This window comes from Podarcis raffonei, chromosome 7, assembly GCF_027172205.1.
Source record: "Podarcis raffonei isolate rPodRaf1 chromosome 7, rPodRaf1.pri, whole genome shotgun sequence".
In the NCBI taxonomy this organism is placed as follows: domain Eukaryota; kingdom Metazoa; phylum Chordata; class Lepidosauria; order Squamata; family Lacertidae; genus Podarcis; species Podarcis raffonei.
This window is the reverse complement of record NC_070608.1, coordinates 46,475,941-46,498,830: the sequence shown is the minus strand read 5'-3', so window position 1 is coordinate 46,498,830 and position 22,890 is coordinate 46,475,941. Positions and strand designations below refer to the sequence as shown.

Sequence of the window (22,890 nt, the reverse complement as noted above, 5' to 3'; positions counted from 1 at the left end):
ATTTTATTGTTTACTCTTTTGTAAACCACTTTGAGGGTTTTTTTATGATCAAGCAGTGTATAAATTTTATGAAATAATACGTAAATAAAATAAAACTGCCATTTCCAACTGCTAGGTCTCTACGCCCTCCCATTTAAATGGTGCAATGATCATGTTGCTTTTCTATCCATTGGCACACCTTTCAGAAGCAACACACAAGTATTATACTTCTCAAAGACTTCTAAGTGTCTGCTGAGCTGTTCTACTGAGTCTAGTGACAATACCGATAAAGCATTTTAGGGATGCAAAACATTACAGTGGAGGCAGCTTCAAATACAGTATCATAGGAGCAGTTTCATGGGGCCTGATGTGCCTCTTTAGGAAAACATGTTACATAAGGATAATACCACTTATTTGTCTTTTTTTATATAAGCGTAGCGTGCAACCCTTCTCAAAATGGCCCAATTTCATCCCAGGCCAAAAGCTGTTCAGTGATGGTGGTAAATAAGGGCTTAGCAAAAGTTTGAGACTTCTGTCACCACATACAATTCCTTCCCACTGAAACAGGGAATGTTGAGGGCTGAAGGCAGTTTACAAGAGCTGGGAAGAGGTCAGCACAGGAACTACAGGAAGACCAAGGAGAAGGCACCAGAAGGCATACCAGGAATACCAGATAATCGCAAAGGCCCAACTGATGCACTGGTTAGCCTTTCAGATGCTCTTTCAACATAACTAGTTGTGGGGTTTTTCCAGGATGTGTTCTAACTGGGGTTGACTTAACAGTCTGTCATTTTAATTGTTGCCTCACCTGCTCTTGCACCTGTAGCAGGAGCTTGGGGTGCAAGAATTAGCAAGTGACGTTTTCATTGGTATAGAGAGAAACATGATCACCTGCTAATTGGTGCAGATCAAAGGGGTTGTTCAGGCTCAGTTAAAGGTTCCAGTTCAAAAAGCAACAAATGGTACAGTAGCTCTCTGGATTAGCCTGTTTTAGATATTTTGGGCCTGGCCTGTTTGTTTTAGATATTAAAGCATTAACATTCCCTTTGATTTAAAGCCTGTTTTGTTAGGGTGATCATTAACAGCCATGCATCTGGACCATCACCTGCTTGGCACACATTTAACATTAGGTCCACGCTGGAAAAAGCGTCAGCTGCTAAATCTTCAGAACTTGTGCCAGATCTCAGCAGTAATGCCTGTTTTCAGTGCCAGGGGCTGAACAATGGAATAGATATGGAGTAGGGAATCTGTGGTTCTCCAGCTGCTGTTCCATACCTGGCCACTGGACATGCTGGCGTTGGCTTGTGGCAGTTTGGGAGTCCAACTACATCTGAAGTGCTTGCCCACTCCTGGAATAAATAGATTAAAGTGCACCTGAGTGTGTGCAAAAAGCATTTTCTATACCAATAACTCTGGAGAATCCCTATACTCATCAATGATTGAGGAAAGAACTTCCTAGTCAAAGAGGATGTGCCCATAAATGCTCAAGTCCCAAGTCTTTGATGTGTTAGTTTGTTGTGTGTGTGGGGGGGGGGAGTTAAGGCTGCAATCAATCCTGTTCATCTGGGAGTAAGCAACATTGACATCAATGGGACTTCTAAGTAGACAATTGTACTGTAACACATTTATTGTGGTATAAACTCGTAAGTCCACAAAAGCTTATGCCATAATAAACCTGAGAAACAGTATTCATTTGGGGGGGGGGAGAAAGTTAGCATTGCAGTGTGCCTGTGCATGCTATTAAAGAAACAGGTTTGTTTGTTTTTCTGAGTTCAATCGCAAACCCCATTAAAGCACATTGGAAGCACCAAAGAATTCTGGGCCCTCTAGTTCATTCCTCGCAGAGTTACTACTTCCAGCAACCCTTAAGAAACTACAGCGCCCAGAATTCTTTGAGGCAGGGCGGGAAATGCGTGAAAAAGGCATAGTTGCGCAGCTACCCTCGGCTCTCCAGGATAAGCGCAAACACCACGCGATTACCCCCTTGGAGTTGCCTCGCAGCGCGACCCTAACTCAGCCAGGATTCCGGCCAGCCTCTTTCCACCTTGTGGGGCTCTAACTTGTGGGGCCGCCCCTTCCTCTCTAGCTCTTCCCTGTTCTTCGAGCCTCCTCGGTCTTTGCTTCCCCCTCCCAACTCCTCCCCTCGGATGCGGCCGCCCACAAACGCCGCGCGGGCCAATCGGCGTCCCGGAGGGATCCCCAGGGGTCGGCGGAAAGCGGATTCCCGCAGAACTCCCGCCGGAGGCTCCCTGTCGCGATGGGCCGAGGGAGGGTGTTGGGTCTGGCCGCGAGCGACGTCCGCTTCCCCACGTCCCTGGCCCGCCATGGCTCAGACGCGATGGTAAGCGCTGCGCCCGAGCGCGCCCTCTGCCAAGGCGCCGGATCTCCGACGGCTCCAGCGGGGCAGATCTCCTCGGGCGCCCGCGCTAGATCTCGCCGATTGGGCTCGCTGCCTCTCTTGCTTTCCTCCCTCGGGCGTTTTCCCAAGCTCAACGGAGCTGCGGAAGTTGCATCTCCTAGTTTTAAGTGGGTTAGGATGCTAGTCGGTCACTTTAGACGTGTTCCTGCTTTCTGCTCTTGGATCTGTCGTGATTTAGACACCACGCTGCTTGTCCCTTTACGCAGCTAGGTTTGGATGGGCAAATAGCTTCATGACAGGTATTATCAGCCCCGTACAAGCTTGTGTGAGGCCCGGGGTGGGAATCTTGCTAGAATAAAGTTATAAACTCAAACCAAAAAGCATCCAGGGCCATGGGCATAGCCAGGATTTTTGTTGGGGGGACAGGACTTTGTTAGGGGTGGGCAAGACTTTTGTTGGGTGGGCAGAACCAAAGTGATTGGTCAGTTAAGTATTGCTATTGTTTTACTTGACCTAGGGGGGCAGCTTCCCCCCTTGGTTATGCCAATGTCTAGTGCCGTGGGGGGCAGCGGGGTGGTGGCCAGCTATCCCTCTGAGGTTGGGGCAAGTGTACCTGACTGCCCCCACCCCTTCACCTCTTAACTAAAATTCTATAACGCCCATCATCTGAGGATCACATGATGGTTTACAATATAAAAACCCCAAAATGCATAACATAGTAACAAACACAAACAATAACCGCCACACCCACAGGGGAGAAACTACATCATGTTCTATGTGGAACTACACTGTTCCCTTTTATTGTTAGTAAATTCATAGGGAAATTTCTTAGTGAAGAAAAAGTTGCTGCTTCCTGTTTGAAGGCTTTCACTGCCCTTTCCTACAACGCTGATGGTAAAGAGATACACTACACCTCTTGATTTAAAACAAAAAATAACAACCCTTATTCAGAAAAATTGTACTTGGTGAAGATGTCTATGTACGAGGCCAGATGTAGATGCAAGTGTGTGTGAGTGTGTGTGTGTGTTGCTGGCATCAATATTGGTTGTTTTTGCTCTTCCATTTAGCACCCCGACCCAGATTATTCTGCAGTTTATGTTGTAATAGAAACAGATGCTCCTGACGGGCTCAAAGGTTATGGCTTAACATTTACGCTGGGCAAAGGGACAGAAGTGGGTAAGTTATCATGTTGCCTCTGATTTAAATTAATCATCTGTTGTGAGAATGACAATTCCTCAATGGAAAGGGCCCCCAAGAGGAAATCTAAGTTCAGGAGCTTTCTTGATCTTTGTACTAATAAGTCATGTATTGCAACTGCTCCTCTGCAAAGCCATAGAGCACTGAAGCCTTTTGGCCAAGGGTTAGAGAATTTTCATTAATTCTGTTAGTGTTAATACTACTTCAATATTGAGGGTACCTACAAAACTCTTGCCATTTCCTGTTGCCTTAGGCATGGCATTTAATGGCAAGCTATCCTTGCAGCTCTCAACTGCAGGTTACCAGAGTGTTGCTTTAAGCAGCCTCCCTCATTTTTTCAGCAATCATGATGATATTTTAAAAGCTTCTTTCCCTGAACATCAGCTCAAACATGCTAATGCCAGCACTCAGCAGGGTTGGTAGCACTGGTGTGAAGTTGTTGCATTCCTTTGGACTAAACCATAGAGTTAAGAAGCTTTTAAACATAAATCCCATATTATGAAGGGCTGCCATTAGTGGACTCTATCACCACCTGCTGGCTACTTCCAGAGGGGCAGCCATATTTGTTTGTTGATGCAAAAAACAAAGCTTGTGGCATCTTAAAAACCAACCAGATGTCAGGGAAACCTATAGGCCTTTTTTGAATGATTTCAGTCACCAGGTGAAAATAACAGCCCCTATGGGTGTAAGAGTCTTCTGGTTCTGCAGATAAAATTTATCTGATAAATAAACATTTTCAGATTATGTTTTCGTCTGGTCTTGACTTTAAATCAGTAAATATAGACCTTGATGCCTTTCTGCTGCATCTGGAACCTAATATTTATTGTAAAACAGGGATAGGAAACTGTGGCCCTTCATTGGTTATTTGCCTCCAGTTCCCGTCAGCTCTAGTCAGCAAGTTACCTCACCTCACACGTGTCTGTTTCAGAATAACTGGATGCAAACTGCCCCATCTCTTCCCACATTTAATGTTCTCTCACGTTTTGATCTTGCCACATGCACTTCACAGACCTGTAGCACATTCCTGGAAAAACTCTACTTAAATTTCATGCCATTTTCTAATCGTACACACACAATGGGCACTTCTGTGGATAACGTGTACTTTCCTGCACCCCAGAATTTATTCTGATCTAGTTATCTGTGTAGATTTGCATGCCATTTAGCAACAGAGTTCAACCTGGATAAATTTTGCTTCTTTTAAAACACATGAAAAGTTTCCTATGCACTTCAGTGCATGTGTGTGCACATCAGTGGTGTGCTTTACATTTAAGGAATAACTGGTAAGCACTCTCAAGCAGCAGGTGAAATTCTATCATTTACCAGGGTGTGTGTGTATATAAATGGTGATGTAAAATGTTGCAAACATGATCAGATTTAAAGCAAAGGTTTTAACACACAACAGTTGCAATATCAGCTACTATTTTCTTCTAGAAATATTTTGGCTACTTCCTCCCCCCACCTGCCCCCGCCCCCCGCATATCTTCTGCCAATGCAAACTGCTGAGCAATTTTCCCATTGGTTTGGGTTTCTGCTTAGTATAGTAACGTCTTAGCCACCTGCGGTTCCTTCGATCCCAGTGCAACAACAACAGAATCATAATCCTTTAAAGCCTTTCCACTCCACTGCAGTATCTTGCTGCAGCTATTAACACTAGTAAATGAGTTGCAAGGCATGATGTTGATCAAACAGCTGTGATAACCCTAATCGGATTATATGACTTACAGTTCTCTTTTGATATCCTTTACTGCTTCTGTTCACCTCAGCTGAAGTAAGAGGAGTTCGGTTTATGCATCATGCAGATACTTTCTGTACATACACCAAAACCCTACCTTATCCCACTTCTGCTAGGAAGGAATTGATGGCACGCAATCCCTTTGGAGTTCTGTTATTTTCTTGCCAAAATTAGGAACTGCTTTACAAAATCTGATTAGTTCAATCTACCTTCATCTGCCACTCCTCTTTCATTGGTAGTTCTTTCTGCTTCCATTGCTGTGCCAATAATACTCTGGTTGCAGTTGTTGCATATAAAAACAGTTTTTTATCTTGTCTTTTAATGTCACTGCCTACAATACCAAGTAAAAATGTTTCGGGTTGTTTTTTTAATAAATGTATATTTTAACATCTTTTTCATCTCATTATAAATCATTTCCCAGAAACCTTTCACTTTCTTACATTCCCACCACAGATGATAAAAAGTGCCTTCCTTTTCCTTACATTTCCAAAATTTGTTACTTATTTTATACATTTTAGCTAATTTCACTGGTGCAATATAGCATCTATACATCATTTTCATTACGTTTTCTTTCAAAGCATTGCATGCAGTAAATTTTCTTCCTTCTTTCCATAATTTCTCCCAGTCTTTTAGCTGTATATTATAACCAAAATCTTTGGCCCAATGTATCATACCCGACTTAACCTCTTCATCTTTCAAATGCCATTCCAACAGCAATTTATACATTTTTTACAATGTTTTAAATTTGTTATTAAATTTGTTACTTGTTCTCCTGAAACACTAGCAGTCCTTTCATAATGACCAGGTTGCCTGCCTCCCTATGAAGCCAATTATGTATAAGAATTTTCAGGAAAGCCCTGTCAATATCTGGGTAGCGTTTTCAAGGGACATGGAAGAAGGCTTTGTCTGTGACTGTGCCCAGACTGGAATTCCCTTCCTTGTGAGAGCTGATGGCACTTTCTACCTGTTTAGACAAGCCTTTGGCCTCATTATTTGCCACTCCCATTTATGTGGTTTATAACCTGCCTTCCAAGAAGTTCCTAGCTGGGCTAAGTGGCTTTAGGATTAATCCTCCTCCTGTATTTGTCATACTGTAATTTTACATAGTTTTGTTGTCCACCTCATGCTAAGTGAAGAAAGGTAGAAGTAAAGCGCCAAGGACAATTCTGTGATTTAACCAGACATCCCTAGCCAAACTGGTATTTCATTGCTCTAGGATTTCATTCAAGAGTTGTTTTTCATTTGAAGGACTGAACACACAATATTTTCACAGCTCACTAAAATCCTGGATTCGTTTGCAATTTAAAATCCTTCAAGATTTTGGTGTATTTTGCAGTTGTCTGTGCAGTCAATGCACTTTCTGCTCATGTGGTCAATAAAGACTTGGATGAAATAATTGGTGATTTTCGAGGTTTCTACCGGCAGCTCACCAGTGATGGGCAACTCCGATGGGTAAGATACTTTTCAGCATTTTGGAATAAGGCTAACGCATGAATGCAAAAGTGTCCGTGTAAGAAAAAATAACTGGAAATCTATTTACCGTATTGGCCCGAATATAAGCCGCACCCGCAAATAAGCCGCACCTTTAAAATACAAAGGGGGAAAAGAAAAAAAATACAATACTCAAATATAAGCCGCTCCCTTAACAATGGGTTACAGGCTGAAAATTGCTGTGGTTGGTAGAATTGTAACTCCAAGCCAATTTAAGGCTTTGATCTTGCAAGCCCGCAAAAGTTACCATACAATTGCTAAAATCGCAAATTGCTGTTCAGTTGCTACAATTCTGCAGGCACTCACACCCGTAAATGGCAAATGAACAGTCTCAAGCTCACAAATCGGCAATAAATTTTTTGTGTGTGTGTTCCATTTTACCGTATGTCTGTTTCAGCAGCAATACTGTAAAAGCCAATTTTTGTAATCCGCACTTTTAACTTTTCATGTTTGGAATTTGGGGGGGAAAGTGCTGCTTATATTTGGGCCAATACAGTAGGTATTGATCCTGCCATCAGACATGTATTGCCAAGTAAAGCATAGCTGACTTGGTACAACCTAAGACTTAGGTTCAACATTGCTTGTATTCTTGTATTTGTGGCAACGTCAAATGTTCTCACTCAGTCCCATTTATTAACTTACACATTTTCAACAAATATTCACTAAATACCACTATTGTACAAACGCCAAACAATGCAGGGACATTGCTAAGTGAGTTGCGCCCATCATGTTATGGTTTTGTACAAGCCAATATATATGTTTGTGCTGGGTGTGCTGGAAAATACTAGCTGTACTTTAATACGCCTTGGAATATAATTGAACTCAATTTATTTAAATCTCAAAGGGCTGATTTGCATGACATGGAAAGCCAAACTCTGACTTACCAAGAATGTGTGGGATCCTGGAGAGGAGTATCAACCACTTCATTCCTCCCCAGTCCTTTTTGCTTCTGTGATGGGCAGAGCTAAGCTCAGTCCAAGTGGATAAGTTTTATGCTCGCTTGGTGAGGCAAGGTTTGTTCTTGGTTACAGCTTACAGTTAGTGAGGAGAGAACCAGGAGTCCCTGTTCAGAGGGCGTGCTACACCATATCTTTGCATAGTAGTTTAATTGACCAGGGAGGAGCAAAGTGGTTGTGAAACATCTTTTGGGAGCCTCCATGGTTCACAGTCTTGCTCCAAGGTAGTTTGACTTAACGTGTCATGTAACTCCCGTTCACTGTTTTCTTCCATACAAATATGTATTCACAGCAAATCTGGGAACCAAGAATTATAGGCTTACAGAACTGCAAGGAGACGCGTAGCTGCTTATTCCATAAAAGGGTATCCTTGCTCAACCTTTTCTTGATAACGTTCAAGGAAGGAGGCTGCCTTAGCTAGATTATTCTAAATGCTTTAGATACCTTGTAGGCCTTTGGGGAGAGTCTTCTCATACTTATCTCTTCATGGCTACCATAATATATTGACGACATCCTTTTGTCAACAGATTGGTCCTGAGAAAGGAGCTGTGCATTTAGCCACGGCTGCTATTCTGAATGCGGTCTGGGACTTGTGGGCCAAACAGGAAGGGAAGGTAATGGATTGGACAAGACTATCACAGTTTAGTCCACCTCCCAACCATTCTGTTTTTCCATGAATGGAAGGGTAGGAATCTTCCTAATTTCAGGTGGCTGATCTGTTTCTATCACTGATATTCTATTATTCAGATTTGCCCTCAAGACACACGTGTGGTGGGTGGGTGTTGCCCACCAGTGGTCATGACTGGAGCCAGCAGTAGGAATAGCCAGAACTGGTGCAAACCATACCTTCAAATGGATATAGCAGGGCTCATAGCGAGCTGTTTGAAGCAGCGCTTATTAGCACCAATCAGCTGACTGAGGTAAACGTGCACCTTCAAAGGGGCTCACTGACAGCAGCGATTAGTTCCAAGGCATGGTTGCATCTCTACCTCCTTCAAGGCAGCTGAGACGCTCGGTCATCTCTCACCTAGAATCATAGAATTGTAAAGCTGAAAGGGACCCTGAGAATCATCTAGTTCAGGCGTCAGCAACCTTTTTCAGCCGTGGGCCTGTCCACCGTCCCTCAGACCATGTGGGGGGCAGGACTATATTGGGGGGGGTGAACGAATTCCTATGCCCCACAAATAACCCAGAGATGCATTTGAAATAAAAGCACACCAGCATAAAAGAGCCAGCGTGGTCTAGTGGTTAAGAGCGGTGGACTTGTAATCTGGTGAACTGGGTTTGATTCCCCGCTCCTCCACATGCAGCTGCTGGGTGACCTTGGGCTAGTCACACTTCTCTGAAGTCTCAGCCTCACTCAACTCACAGAGTGTTTGTTGTGGGGGAGGAGGGAAAAGAAGAATGTTAGCCGCTTTGAGACTCCTTCAGGTAGTGATAAAGTGGGATATCAAATCCAAACTCTTCTTCTTCTACTCATGTAAAAACACGAGGCAGGCCCCACAAATAACCCAGAGATGCATTTTAAATAAAAGGACACATTCTACTCATGTAAAAACATGCTGATTCCTGGACTGTCCGTGGGCCGGATTGAAAAGGCGATTGGGCCGCATCTGGCCCACGGGCCTTAGGTTGCCTACCCCTGATCTAGTTCAACTCCCTGCAGTGCAGGAATATGCAGCTGTCCCATACAGGGATTGAACCTGCAACCTTGGCATTATCAGCTCCATGCTGTAACCAACTGAGCTGCCCAGGCCTGCCAGTTCTCAGTAGCCATGAGAGGCAAAGGTTGAACAAACAGGTGGCAGGTTGTAGCACTCCATACCTTGCCAGCATTCTTAGGCTGCATCAGCTCAAAGTATCCAAATGGAAATGCCTAGTCAGTTCCCATAATGCATCTTGTTATTGACTGCTACCACAGTGACACCTGAGCTTGAGTGTATCCTATCCTCAAAGTACTGTACAAATAATTCACAGGGTGTTCAGTTTTAGTTAAGTCATCTGCATTTACTAAACTGAGGGATCAGAAGTGATGCAAGATCTCCTGCTTTGGCTGAGTCAAGATTTGAATCCAGGTTTCTCTAAGTTCAATACTCTAGTCATATAAATCAAGTGCAAATATTGGTGGGGGAAATCTACCTACCATATGCATTCCACAGAATGAGATTTTTCAGTAGCTGGAAATCTGACAATATGCCCATCTTTTCTTAAATATTACCTATCTATAGCCTTTTGGGATATATAGAGCGATGTGTTATTTCTTTAAGTAAAGCATTTCAGACACTTCCAAAATCGATTTTGTAGAAACAGAATGATTTCCAAGTAATAGAAATGATCCTGCCATGGCCAAATACATGCAGAGTGTAAGAAAAATCCAGAGGTGCTCCTTAAAATACTGGGGAACTAGCTGCACAGTAACAGAGTCAGGGGAAAACCCCTCATCACTTTGGCCAGCCTGTCAGAGGAAAGCAAGCAGCCTCTAACCTGTGCATTCAACATCCTGAGCCCCTGCAGAGAGCATGTTAGCAGAAATGACTAGTACCACCCAATTGCAAAATGCAGGTGTTCATAACAATTCCTGGCTCGCATGTCAAAGAATATAAGTAGCTGTCTTTCTGTAACCTGTTAATTTACCCTAACAACTGCTATAAGTGTTCAAACACAGGGATGGGGAACCTGTCCCCCTTCAGATTTTGTTGGAATACGTCTCCTATCATCTCAGGCTGTCAGTCATAGCTGCAACTGATGGGACTTGGAGTCCAACAACAGGCCTCCCCTCCCTCAGACCTGACATAACAACTTTAAATATTTCAATCTCTCTCATTTTTTTTAAAGCCACTCTGGAAACTGCTTGTTGACATGGTAAGAAAAAAACTGTATTATTGTTTATTCATGTCCTTGCTGTGCTAACGTAATGGTATAAAGCTATGGTTACAAATCACGACCTATCACTAGTTAAATAGTTTGTGGCAAAAATCCACAAAGTCTTCTGAGTCCTTTGGACTACACAGTTTACTTGCCATCTCTGTGCTTCCTGCACTGCTGTGCAAACAATTGTCCGTGAACAAATGCTATACCAGATGTTAGTTGGCATTTATAGTGCTCATTTAAAAAAAAAAAAGTGCAGTAAGAAAGAAATGCCATGATTGTCAATATTACAATAGAAATCCATATTTATGTTGTTTTTAAGTTGGTTGGTGTGTAATTTGATATCACTAAACATTTGAGGCTTAAGTAATCAAAGAAAAGTAAGCAAATAGCTATTTAAATTTGTGTGCTCTTTTGGTCCTCAAAGTAATCTAGTGTATTTTCATTATTTGTTTTCCTGTAGCACCATCTATATACAGAGCACTTTATAACGAACAAGTTTGGCAGGTCCCTATTCCAAGAGGCTAATATATATACATGATCCACATCTAAAATTGTACAGCCTGCATGTTTTGGTATTTGTTGCATCAGGTTACTCGTTTGAACGTCAATTTTGCAGCTTGTTATGCTGCTTTTTTGCATTTGCCTCTATGCACAGGGCTTTCTCAATGAATGTTTGCTGTGTTGAGGTCCTGTCTCTATACAAACCAGATTCTAAAGATCAGTGGTTTTCAATTCATGTGCCACATCAGATTACACCCCTGGCTGAGCAAAGTTCCACTTTACCAATGCTGCCCTTGCATTGTTTTGTTGGTTTAAGCAGAGGATTTGTTCTATATTTTTATTGTTTGTGTTTATATGGTTTTTGTCCTGGCCTTCAGCTAGCACAATAAACTTATTGAACTTCAACCAATGCCACCCAGTGGGAGAGTACAGAAGAGCATCGGTGTGCTTTGTATGTGTGCAACAATATCGGCATTGAAACTCACAGTTGGTTTCAAACTTGGTGCTTTTGTTATTTTGCTTCCACCATTGTAAGGTGCCAGGATATTTCCAGAGTAGGACATTGTGGGCTCAGATCTTGCTCTGGTCACAGCCAGCAAAGGTGGGCATGTATCAACAGACCTCTGAACACACAAACCTGTTCATGGAAAATGTCTCTTGGACTGGGTTAATCATACATGGTGTTTCACTTCTCAAATAATACAACAATTTGATTCCTTTTTCCTTACCAGGATCCCAAACAGTTGTTATCTTGCATAGATTTCAGATACATTACGGATGCCCTGACAGAAGAAGAAGCTCTCAGTAAGTTATTTTTATAGACCGCAAAACCTACATTCCCTTACTTTAGGTTAGCCCTACTGATTTCTTTCTATTAACCAAGTCCGGAAATTTAATATTCAGTAATTAGTAAGTAGAGTGCTTTTTCTCAGTACAATGGTACCTTGGTTCTCAAACTTACTGTAATCCATTCTGGAAGTCCGTTCCAGAACCAAGGTGCGCTTTCCCATAGAAAGTAATGCAAAATGGATTAATCTGTTCCAGACTTTTAAAAACAACCTCTAAAACAGCAATTTAACATGAATTTTACTCTCACGAGACCCATTGATCCATAAAATGAAAGCAATAAACAATGTACTGCAGTCACACAATCAATCAGTAGCTGAACTGTGTTCCACACAGTCACAGAAACAAAAGAAAAAAGGTGCAAAACCACAAAATAAATAGCAAAAACAGACAGACCTCAGCGTGGCACTCAAAACAGAGCACGTTCGGCTTCCGAAAAAAGTTCGCAAACTGTAACACTTACTTCCGGGTTTGCAGTGTTTGGGTTCCAAGTTGTTTGAGTACCAAGGCATTTGAGAACCAAGGTACCACTGTACTTAATGTGCATTAGCTCAGTAAACTTTTAAACTGTTCTTAGAGCAGCCCACTACAACCATCTCTTCCCTGTTTAGTGAAGTTTTAAATGTTTGAAGTTTTATTCTGTTTTTAGTCCTCTGTTGGGAGCTGCCCAGAGTGGCTGTGGAAACCCATCCAGATGGGTGGGGTATAAATAATAAAATTATTATTATTATCTTCTTCTTCTTCTTCTTCTTCTTCTTCTTCTTCTTCTTCTTCTTCTTCTTCTTCTTCTTCTTCTTCTTCCAAATGGGGAGTCAGGGCGCTGAGGTTGAAAATGAATGGCTTACCTATGACACCCTGCCACCAGTGAATCTGTGACTAAGCAGAGGCAGAGGTTTAAACTGTGAACTGTACTTCATGGCTCATGATTTAGGCTTCTGTGTAACAGCAGCTCAGAATATAGACCCTGTAATTATTTGTACAGCAAGTGCACTTCCATGTAATTTTGCTTTATAAAAATAGCACTCTTTATAAAGAAAGATAGGAAGGACATTGCATTTTGGTTTTAACATTGTGCTTTCTCTTTTCATTTCACTAGCAATCCTTCAAAGTGGCCTAGTGGGGAAAAAACAAAGAGGTAAGCAGAACAACTCTTCCTTCTGCTGTTAGTTGATTATTAGTTTGAGTCCCAAAAGGTTATTCTGAAACTGGATATGGGAAACGGCCACTGATGTCTCACATTCATAGCGACATAGCCTTCTTTCTCTTTCTTCTTAAAACAGGGAGTCTGTGCCCCTCCAAATGTTGTTGGACTCCCACCTTCCCTGACTATTGGGCATGCTGGCTGGCGATGAGGAGAGTTGCGAATCCAGCAACAAGTGGTGGTTCCTCAACCCTTCTTTAAAGGCAGCGTTTGGAAACTCTAGCTACTTTCAGGCAAAGCAATGGGAAATGACCCTGTGGGACCCAGGCTTTTCATTCATCCTAGAGTTCTTTTTAAACATTTTTACTTTAGTGTCCAGTTGTTGTAGGGAATCCAGATGTGTTTTCCCAGGGTAGCGATTCTGTTGCAAGGAAATTTCATTTAAATTGCTGGTGGTGACGTTCTGCCTCTTTGTAGAAGAACAAATGTTGGAATGCGGCTACCCAGCTTATACCACATCGTGTGCTTGGCTAGGCTATCCAGACCAACAACTGAAACAGGTTTGGTTCTTCCGCACTCTTTCCATTTAGACTTCTGCTTTGAGTTCAGATGCACAAAAGATGAACAAACATAATTGGTTTAGGCAGTACAGAGGAAGAGTCAGAAGCAAATTCCATTTTCAAATGCAGCTGTCAGATATTGTCAGTTTTTTGGCATGCATGTGGGTCACTGTTGCTCTTAGACTGGTTTACGCTAGAGATGAAGGAGAAATTTGATCCAGTTTGCATTAAAATACGAACTCTCCTAATGCAGAGTTTCCAAAATAATACGCAAACAGAAACACAGCCACAGTTCATACCTTTTAAAACCAAGTAATGTGTGCAAAAATGCATATACTGGGATACTGTGTCCATAAAAGTGCATGTATTAATGAAAATAACATTCAAAAAATGCATTATTTTAGGGGAAAGTGCTTTACAAAAATATGTTTCTAGGCATGATTGCATACAAAAAGGTGCAAATTAAGAGACATGCACTAAATGCTGTTGGATTTTCACAAGGATTTTTTATTATTATTCCAAAGTGTTGAAATGTGGAGAACTGAATTTAGGACTAAAAACGAGAAACTGAGAGGGAACGAAATTGCAGAGATGGGCAAATCTGTCCAATTTTCCCTGGCTGTTGTATGTGGGTGGGATATGGAAACAAGTCTTAAAGGGTTTGTTCTTTCTCCTGCTGTGCATAGAACAATTTATATGAATCATGGTCCATGTGTGGTAACGCCGGTTTAAGTAGATATTGCTCCCATAATCCATTTGCCCCTCTTTTGTGACAGATAGATCTCCCAGGATAGACTCTCCCTTCGATACTGCATGCCGTGTGGATAGACACACTTGTATTGTACACATACAGGGATTGTGTGAAATGACAATTTCTTCTCACTCCCTATTTTTTCAGTCTTTGCAAACCTGGTGCCCTCCATATATTTTTGAACTACACAACTCCCATCAGCCCCAGCCAGCATAACTGTGTTGACCGAGGCTGATGGGAGTTGCATTCCAAAATATTTGGAAGGTACTAGTTTTGCAGAGGCTGCTCTAGACCGGTGAACCTAAAAAGCAATAAATCTTAAATCACGCTAAGCGAGTGAACTCACCATTAACCTGTGAAATACGCTACTGTGAAAGACGAGACAATAAAACCAACAGATTCTGTCGGTTCGGCTAAGAGTCCTTTTGTACAAATGGTTGCTCACGTGTGCTGTATGTGTGTGTGTGACAGATGTAACTTTCTTGGCAGCTTTGTACTGAAGCGCTGAAGGATGGCTGGACCAGGTATAGTCAATTTATATTGAATACTTCACTTCTAGTTGTATAAGATATACATAACAGGCAAGTTCTGGTTTGTCAGGAAAACGACAAAAGAAAATGAATTTTCTTACCTTTGTTGTCAGAAGTTATTGATTTGCTTCCAAAGTGGGCTACACAATTGCTGCTTTATGTACATACAGGCACTGTCAGGAGCTCGTCCTACATTCGAGTAGGACCCTGGCAGAGACACATGCCCGACTGGCATGTTCTCTCCCTCCTGGTCATTCGTTCGGGAGCTTCAAAAGCTTTCTTCAGCCCGAACATCATAGCAACTGATGCCAACAGACATCGGCACGCTTACGGATCTGCAGAGTTTGTGCAGCTTGCGTAACAGACCTCAGCAACTCAGCATTTTGGTTAATCTACTTTATTTAAATATAAACACGCATGGAGCACTGCAACATGGCTCTCTCTCTCTCTAGCATCAGACAGCAAGGAGAAATAACGAAGGACAATAGTCCCACTTCACAGAACACAGTAACAGAAACATCCTGTCTCCGTCACTTCCCACTTTGTGGAGTCAAAACATACACCGTCATGTGATAGACAACAATCCCATGACTGCAATCATGGAGCAGGAATTCTAACAGGCACTACATCCAAAAGTTGCAATCATGGTTGGTAGTTCACCTGACTACCTGCTGCCTGCATTTCTTCTTCTGTTTCATGGGAGGTAGGGGGTAGGGGCAAGGCAGGGGCAAGGCCTGCATGGTACCAGCAGTGTGTGCATTTGCACTGGACAGACATTAACTGCCACATCCCGCATACCCACCCTCCTGGTGAGAAGCAGCAACACAGGTGATGGGTGATCAGGTGAGTACCACCAACCACTACAGCAAAGTTGTTGCCGTCAGCTTTGACAGCTCAGCTCAATTGCTGGGCTGAAGGAAAGAAGAAATGACTGTCCTTCTGTACCTCAAACAGGTGAGCAGGTTCCCTTTGTTCTGCATTGCAGGGGTATCTGAGCATGTGCATACATGTGTAGGGGAGGCAAGTTGTATCTCCTGTGCACACACAAGCTTAGGGTGTGAAGAAACCAACCTAGAAGGTCGATCTAGGATTTACGTTTCACCCTAACTGAATCAGGGCATTGGACTCAGCCCTACATCAAGTTACTCATGCTCACATATCACCGAGTCCACCGGTTGGCATGGATTTACATGAGATGTTTTTCCACACATTTGAAAGAACAACAGTTGTTCTCATTCATATTGCTTCTGAAGTTCAGAGTTGGAGAGTAGAGTATAAACTTTTCCAGTTTGGAACTCCTGGGCTAATTCTGAGCCCAAACCAAGTCTTTCACAAGTTCAGTCTCAGTTCACAATTAGTTCATCTCTTAACAACAGTGTTCTTCAGTGCCACAAACACCCATTTCCCATTCATTCAACAACAAAAATATACCTGGAAGAGGTGCCTATAAGAAGTCAGAAGTCTTAAGTGGCAGCAACATTGTGGGCACCAAGACTCCTGGGAAATATAGTTCCTCACACTTTCCAGATCATTTCTAAGAACCCAGGATTCTTGCATTCAGAACATTGTTACTACAGCAGTTAAGTAATCAAGGCTCCTGAAGCAGGCTTTAAAAAGTAACATTTCATTATAAATTTTGGGAGAAAGTAGAAAGGGGCATCAGGAGTGCTTTTAGAGAGTCTAGGAGTAGGAGGCCTTAATCCCTTGAGTTCCTGTGGGTGTTTTTTACAAGGATATTGTGGGAGGGAAGTCTTCTAGGGCTACAACACGTTACAGAGCACATGATGGGCCAGGTTTAAAACAAATTAATTATGCCCCGATCTAAATTGAGTCTATATTAGCTCCTTCTAGGCAAGCAAAGACTTGAGTTTAGCCTTGAAAAGCTTGCCCTTCTTCAGTTCTCATTTTTATGCTGTTACATAAAAGATAAAAGAAATGAGTGATCATAGAATAAGAAAAAAGCTGTTACAAACTTTTAGCCATCTTAATTTTATTACAAATGTGTCCCTAGGTTCAAAGTAAAAGTTGGAGCGGATCTTCAGGATGACATCCGGAGATGCAGACTTGTTAGAGAAATGATTGGTCCTGAAAATATACTGGTATATATCACATATCTAGGGCTATGTTTTGTTGTAATATCATGCTGCCTGTCACTGTCGATCATGTGGATGGTTGGAATCCATGCCTATGTTGGGGTGAAAAGTAACCAGCCATTGATTTTGGCCAGGCTTCCTCTACCTCGGCCCTCCAGATGTTTTAAGACTACAATTCCCATCATCCCTGGCCACTAGTCCTGCTAGCTAGGGATCATGAGAGTTGTAGGCCAAAAACATCTGGAGGGCCGAGGTTGAAGAAGCCTGCTTTGGGCATACTGACAAATCTGAGTCTCTTTATTTGTTGGAATCGGCTTTGCTGAACTTAATGTTAAAAAATATACATTTTAGTTATGTGGCCCTCCCACTTTCTTCAGGCACTGTCTTTAGTAAAGTGGTACCTTGGGTTACAGACGCTTCAGGTTGTGCATTTTTAGGTTGCACACCACGCCTAACCTGGAAGTACTGGAACGGGTTACTTCCGGGTTTCGGTGCTCGTGCATGTGCAGAAGCACCAAATTGCAACCCATGCATGAGCACCCGCAGCGCTGCGGGTTGCGAATGCTGCGGGTTGCGAATGTGCCTCCCGCATGGATCACGTTCGCAACCTGAGGTTCCACTGTATTGTATTTTGTTTTCTTATTCGTTGTAATAAGGTTAACACATTGTGTGCATTTACTTGGAAGCAAGTCCGACTGAAGCATGCACAGGACTGCAGTCTTAGCCAAAGCATAACTGCTAGGATTTTTCACTACATTTGAGTCCTGTGTTGGTCAGTTAATTAGGACTTCATTTCTTTAGAATAAATGTGTGGTTTGGAGAATTGGGTACATTATTTCTTCCTACTTCAATAGAAAATGCTAGCTAGCAAATACCAGATGATTCAAATTGTTTAACACCTCAGCAGTATGAACCTAGCGTGTGTCATAAGAAAAGCTTGACTCAAATTCTCCTTACTTTCCATCTGTCTAAAATCAACATCACCATTGTTACAACACTGAGTTCAATGACATAGTTGAGTGAATGCAGTCTGTAACTATTCTCAGATGCTGGACGCTAACCAAAGATGGGAAGTGAAAGAAGCCATAGAATGGGTCACAAAACTAGCTGAATTCAAACCACTGTGGATCGAGGAACCAACTTCCCCCGACGATATTCTTGGGCACGCAACCATTGCCAAGGTCAGAGGAGTTGTTTTCCATTTTGGTGAGATGACAACCTAATGTAGATCTAGGATTTATGTTTTGTCCCAACTGAATCAGGGCATTGGACTCTCTACATAACAGAGAACTTTGATGATTTATTGACTTGTGGTTTTCTTTAGAACACTCAGAGTTCAGGCTCAAACAGTTGTCAAAAGTCATTAACATCTACTTGCTACAATATCCTGTCACACATGCAGCATATATTCCAATAAACTTTAAATAAGTAACATATTTGTGAAGGCTAATAAAAGACTGAAAAATATATACATCCGTGTGCAAGCCAACCAGCAGTGCTCCTAAAATGCATGTGATTCAAGCGCTCTTTAATACGTTTGGCCTGAAGTTCAAATTATATGAGAAATATAATACTAGCCAAGGATGTGTGATCAAAACTTATTAGAGCACCAGTGGTCTCGCATGTACACCATAGCCAAAATCCAACACCAAGTTAGTAATGCTTAAGCACCATTGATTTCAGTGGGATTTGTGTGCATAACTGTGCTCAGTTACAGTCCAAGGATATTCCATATGGTCGCACACACCCGCTTATGTAATTCTTCACACCTAATTGATTAAGCAAAGAAAATATCAACTATGCTAATAATTCTATCATTTCCTTTAGCTTTCTTCTAATTGTATGAAATGATTGCTGAACCATTACATTTTGTTTCCCCCCTGTGAATATCTGGATTTGGAAAAACTCAGAAACCTATGGCATGTCACAAGCTGTTCTTGTTTTTAGGCTTTAGCGCCATTAGGGATTGGTGTTGCAACAGGAGAACAAGTAAGTTTCCTTATAAATGTCTTGTTTTATATTAGTTGTCTTGGAAGCCATTCCATCGAACTTTGCTGAAATGAGTGATTGGGTAAAATCTTCCCATCACATTTCCTGGAACTGAAATATTTGTTTATGAGAAAGCGCCAAATAAAGTGTGCCTATCAGCTAGGGATCCTAAGTTAATTTACAGAGCAATCCAATAGATGTCTAATCGGAAGTAAGCCCCCTGGAATTCAATGGGACTTTCTCCCAGGGAAGAACATACTGCAACCTTAAGGAAATTCATGGAAAGAAAGTTTCCCATCCCCTTCAAAAAGTATCTCTGGAGGGCTAGGATGGTGGTGGTGCCAGAACTATGTGGAATGGATCTGAGGGGAGGAAACTATTAAAAAAAAAATATGCTAACTTATTTTAGGAGCAATGACAATTGTGATAAAATGTTACAGTCAAAGCTTTGCTTGGAAATTATTTCCTTGTACTACTTAAAATTTAAACAACTTATGGAAGTATATTTACTGAATTGTCATTTAAGGGGGGAAATGGAACAAATCAAAATTGTAAAGAAACCAGTTTTAGCAAACCCAAAGTGCTAGGTATTTTATATTTAAATATGCATGCATGCTTCTTTGGGGCAGTCACCTGAGATATGTTAATTAAAACTGTATTCGTTTGTTTTGTGAGTGTGCATTGCTAAAAATAACACCCTGTTCCATTCCTCATATAATTTAAAGCCTTCATATGGAACAGGGCAGGCAGAATCTTTTCAGTTTTGTCTCTTTGGCTGTTTTTTTTTTAGGATGCAGAAGTTCAATATGCATTGCTTTGAAAGGCAAGAACAGCATACAATCTCTATAATAAAATGCTGTAGTTTCTATGGATTTTAAGCTAACCTTCAAATATTTTGATCTTATTTGGGCTAAGCAATTTTTTTTTCATCATCTGCAGTGCCATAACAGAGTGATATTTAAGCAGCTGCTGCAGGCTCAGGCCTTGAGTTATGTCCAGGTGGATAGCTGCAGGTTGGGCAGTGTCAATGAAAACTTGTCTGTGCTGCTGATGGCCAAGAAATTTCAAGGTAAGGCTCTTGAAAATTCTGCTGTAAAAGTACTAGGTGTGTTTTCTGGTCATTTCTGCTGCTGGCATAGCATTTGGTTTTGTGTATGTAAACACGATTTTTATGTGATTCTTTATAGCAGAAGTAAGTAGTATTAGGGGAGTTTGGCTTTTTCCAGGAATCATCTATGGTAAATATATTTTTAAAAGGCTAAAGGAATGAATTAAGCACCACAAAGCATATTTTAGGCTAGAGGGATAACAAGTTGTGTTGTCTTGTCAGCCGTGCTAATGCAGCTTGTATCCTTTGTTTTCAGTCCCTGTGTGTCCTCATGCTGGAGGGGTTGGGCTCTGTGAGCTGGTACAGCACTTGATAATATTTGACTACATTTCAATATCTGGTAGCCTTGAGAACAGGTTAGTAGTAGTAGTTATCTGATTCTTCCCTATTGGAACAGTCTCCAAGAGTCTTGGCTTTTGACTCTTGGACCCGATGCCTAGGTTCTGGTCTTTGATCAATCATACATATGATCTTTTTGATAGAGAAATTCAGGACAAAGCTTTACCCTTCTTTGCCACAACCGTAGCCCTGGTTTTCATTTTTATCCCTCCCTTTAACCCTTGTTGTTAATCCTGGCCATAGTCTGAAGTCTTTCTAAAACTTTGTTTACTTAGCAAACCTGAGCAACCACCATATTCCCATGTATTTCTCAACAGTTACGGGATCAATTACCTGTAGTGTTTCATTTCCCCACCCCAATGTTCTTTTAAAAAAAATATTACAGTATTACAGCTAACTTACTATGCTGTCAGGGCTGTCAATATACTATTACTGGAATGAACAATGAAATCACCACTCAGCTAATTGGTGGAGTGTCCATTCCATCTTCAGCAACTTCTCAAAGTAACAGCCTTTTACCAATATCATACATTCTCTTTGTGTGTGCATTTACTGCTTGAAGTGTTTTGTAATATTTGCTTTGTATTTTCCCCTATATGTTTCTTTATGTAACTAAAATGTACAGCACTGCAATGATGGAGCTCAGAAGTAACCCCCCCCCCCCCCGCTATTCATTTCTGCTCCAAGCTGGCTTTATTTTGATGCAGCAGTTAATGTTATCACAGTGAAAAGCTACAACACTCAATTTCTTATTTATAATATTTTTTGAGGGAGGTAAACTTACTGGGTTACAATGGTCTCCTTCCATTATTAGGAGCTCTGTATTTCACTTTACATATTTCCTGGTAGCCCAACAAATTTAAGTTAACATTATACTCAAATAGCTTTTGTGTCAGAATGTAATATTTTGTTAAACTGGAGTCATTTTGAAATAACTTTATTTTTTGGTAGGACTTTAAAGGGGTCTAGTGAACCAATGTTTTCCTTTCAGGATGTGTGAATATGTTGACCATCTACATGAACACTTCAAGTACCCTGTAGTAATCAAGAATGCATCCTATATGCCGCCACAGGTATTTGTACCCCCAGAATATTTCCAGTGCTCCCAGAATGCAAGTCTTTCTTCAAACCTTTAATGGAGGCAAGAGGGAAATCCACATGTATCCTATCCACAGTATGTGCAAGTTGTTTTAAAACAGCCCACAGGCTAGATTTGGTTGCCGTGTCATGGTAATATCAGGTGATTGACAGGTAGATGACCCCATACACCTGCAGGGAGTGAGCAAGTTTAGGTTCTGCTAACAGGATCCTGTTCCCCACCCATAAACGATACTCGGGACAGCTTCTGAAGTTTGGATTAGGGGTCTTGCTGAAGCAGCGTTCAAGAAGATTTTGCAAATCCACAAAATATATGGCTGCTTTGTATTTACAATTTTAGTATTGAAATTAAGGGTCCTTGAGTAAGCTTCCAGATGATGTTAGCATTAATTTTTGTTCACTATAACCTAGTGAACACTATGAGCAATTAATGCAAAACTTGCAGTGTAAGCGTGTCTATTCTACTATGATATAGCTCCATTACAGCTTTAGTCATGCTTCCTGTTTCCTAAGTGCTGCAAGAACTGCCATATAAAAACAGTTTAGCCAAAGGTGCAAGATTGTTTAATCAGCCTAAGACCTGGTGAAGAGGAATGTTTTAAATAGAAAAAAAACAATCTATGACCTTTTAAATTTGTCTGTTGTTGTACTACATTATTTGTGTTTTTATCCTATAAACTGTCCTGTGATCTTTATATGAAAGGGGAATAATAATAATAATAATTTGTTCTTTCAGGCAGCTGGATATTCCACTGAAATGAAAGAAGATTCTGTAAGGAAATACCAGTTTCCACAAGGAGAAGTCTGGCAGAAACTCCTCTGTGAACATAAAATACAGCTAAAATAAGCTTAAACATTGAACATTTTCAGGGTGAGGTTTAAACTCCCCAGAGCTATATTTACCACAACAAATGGTTGGTTTTGCTGAAGCTACAAGATGATTTCGGATTCAAATTAATGCTTTTAGAAAGCTTTCCTCCACTTACATAACAAGAATAGATTGCAGCCCCAACTATAGAACTCCCGATCACTTTAAGAAAAAATAAGAGCCTTTTTAATAGTTAAGCTGAAAGGGTACATGATTCATTTTTCCTGACACTGTTCCAGGAACTACAGGATTATATAATGCAAGATTGCACTTTGAATGTGCATCTGCTGAGTTTAGAAGTTTCAAATAAAGAAACTATGACTAGATGCTGTGTTTTGTTCTGTCATATATACTAAGGATGTTTTCAGGCATGTCAGAGGTGAGGGAAGTGGTGTATAGGGTATATCATACATATAAAATTACTCATAAAGGAGGAAGAGGCTGCTCCTTTCACCTTCTGCCATAACTACAATGGAAGGAG

At 41.3% G+C, this 22,890-nt stretch overlaps 1 protein-coding gene across 3 annotated transcripts; it reads left to right on the top strand.

Moving 5' to 3' along the window:
• Positions 1-1,940: 1,940 nt before the first annotated feature.
• On the top strand, positions 1,941-22,735 carry ENOSF1 (enolase superfamily member 1). 3 transcript variants are annotated; one of them, XR_008331495.1, is made up of 16 exons: positions 1,941-2,320; positions 3,406-3,514; positions 6,604-6,719; positions 8,242-8,328; positions 10,550-10,576; positions 11,818-11,890; positions 13,029-13,067; positions 13,551-13,633; positions 14,874-14,908; positions 16,926-17,013; positions 18,054-18,188; positions 18,955-18,996; positions 19,936-20,065; positions 20,361-20,460; positions 21,395-21,516; positions 22,278-22,313. XR_008331495.1 is itself a non-coding variant. In XM_053396423.1 (16 exons), exons 1-16 carry the CDS (start codon positions 2,237-2,239, stop codon positions 22,386-22,388), a joined length of 1,341 nt encoding a protein of 446 aa, XP_053252398.1. In that variant the 5' UTR covers positions 1,944-2,236; the 3' UTR covers positions 22,389-22,735. The 3 variants fall into 3 exon arrangements, 2 of the variants coding, with proteins under 2 accessions (XP_053252399.1, XP_053252398.1); XM_053396423.1 differs by having other exon boundaries at positions 1,944-2,320; positions 21,435-21,516; positions 22,278-22,735; XM_053396424.1 differs by lacking the exon at positions 22,278-22,313 and having other exon boundaries at positions 21,395-21,540.
• Positions 22,736-22,890: the final 155 nt, after the last annotated feature.

What these genes read in the sequence shown, in the direction of transcription:
- ENOSF1 (XM_053396423.1), top strand. Translation starts at nt 2,237, where the DNA reads ATGGGCCGAGGGAGGGTGTTGGGTCTGGCCGCGAGCGACGTCCGCTTC. An exon ending in GACAGAAGAAGAAGCTCTCA is followed by an intron (nt 11,891 to 13,028) that starts GTAAGTTATTTT and finishes TCATTTCACTAG; the next exon opens with CAATCCTTCAAAGTGGCCTA. An exon ending in GTGTTGCAACAGGAGAACAA is followed by an intron (nt 18,997 to 19,935) that starts GTAAGTTTCCTT and finishes CATCATCTGCAG; the next exon opens with TGCCATAACAGAGTGATATT.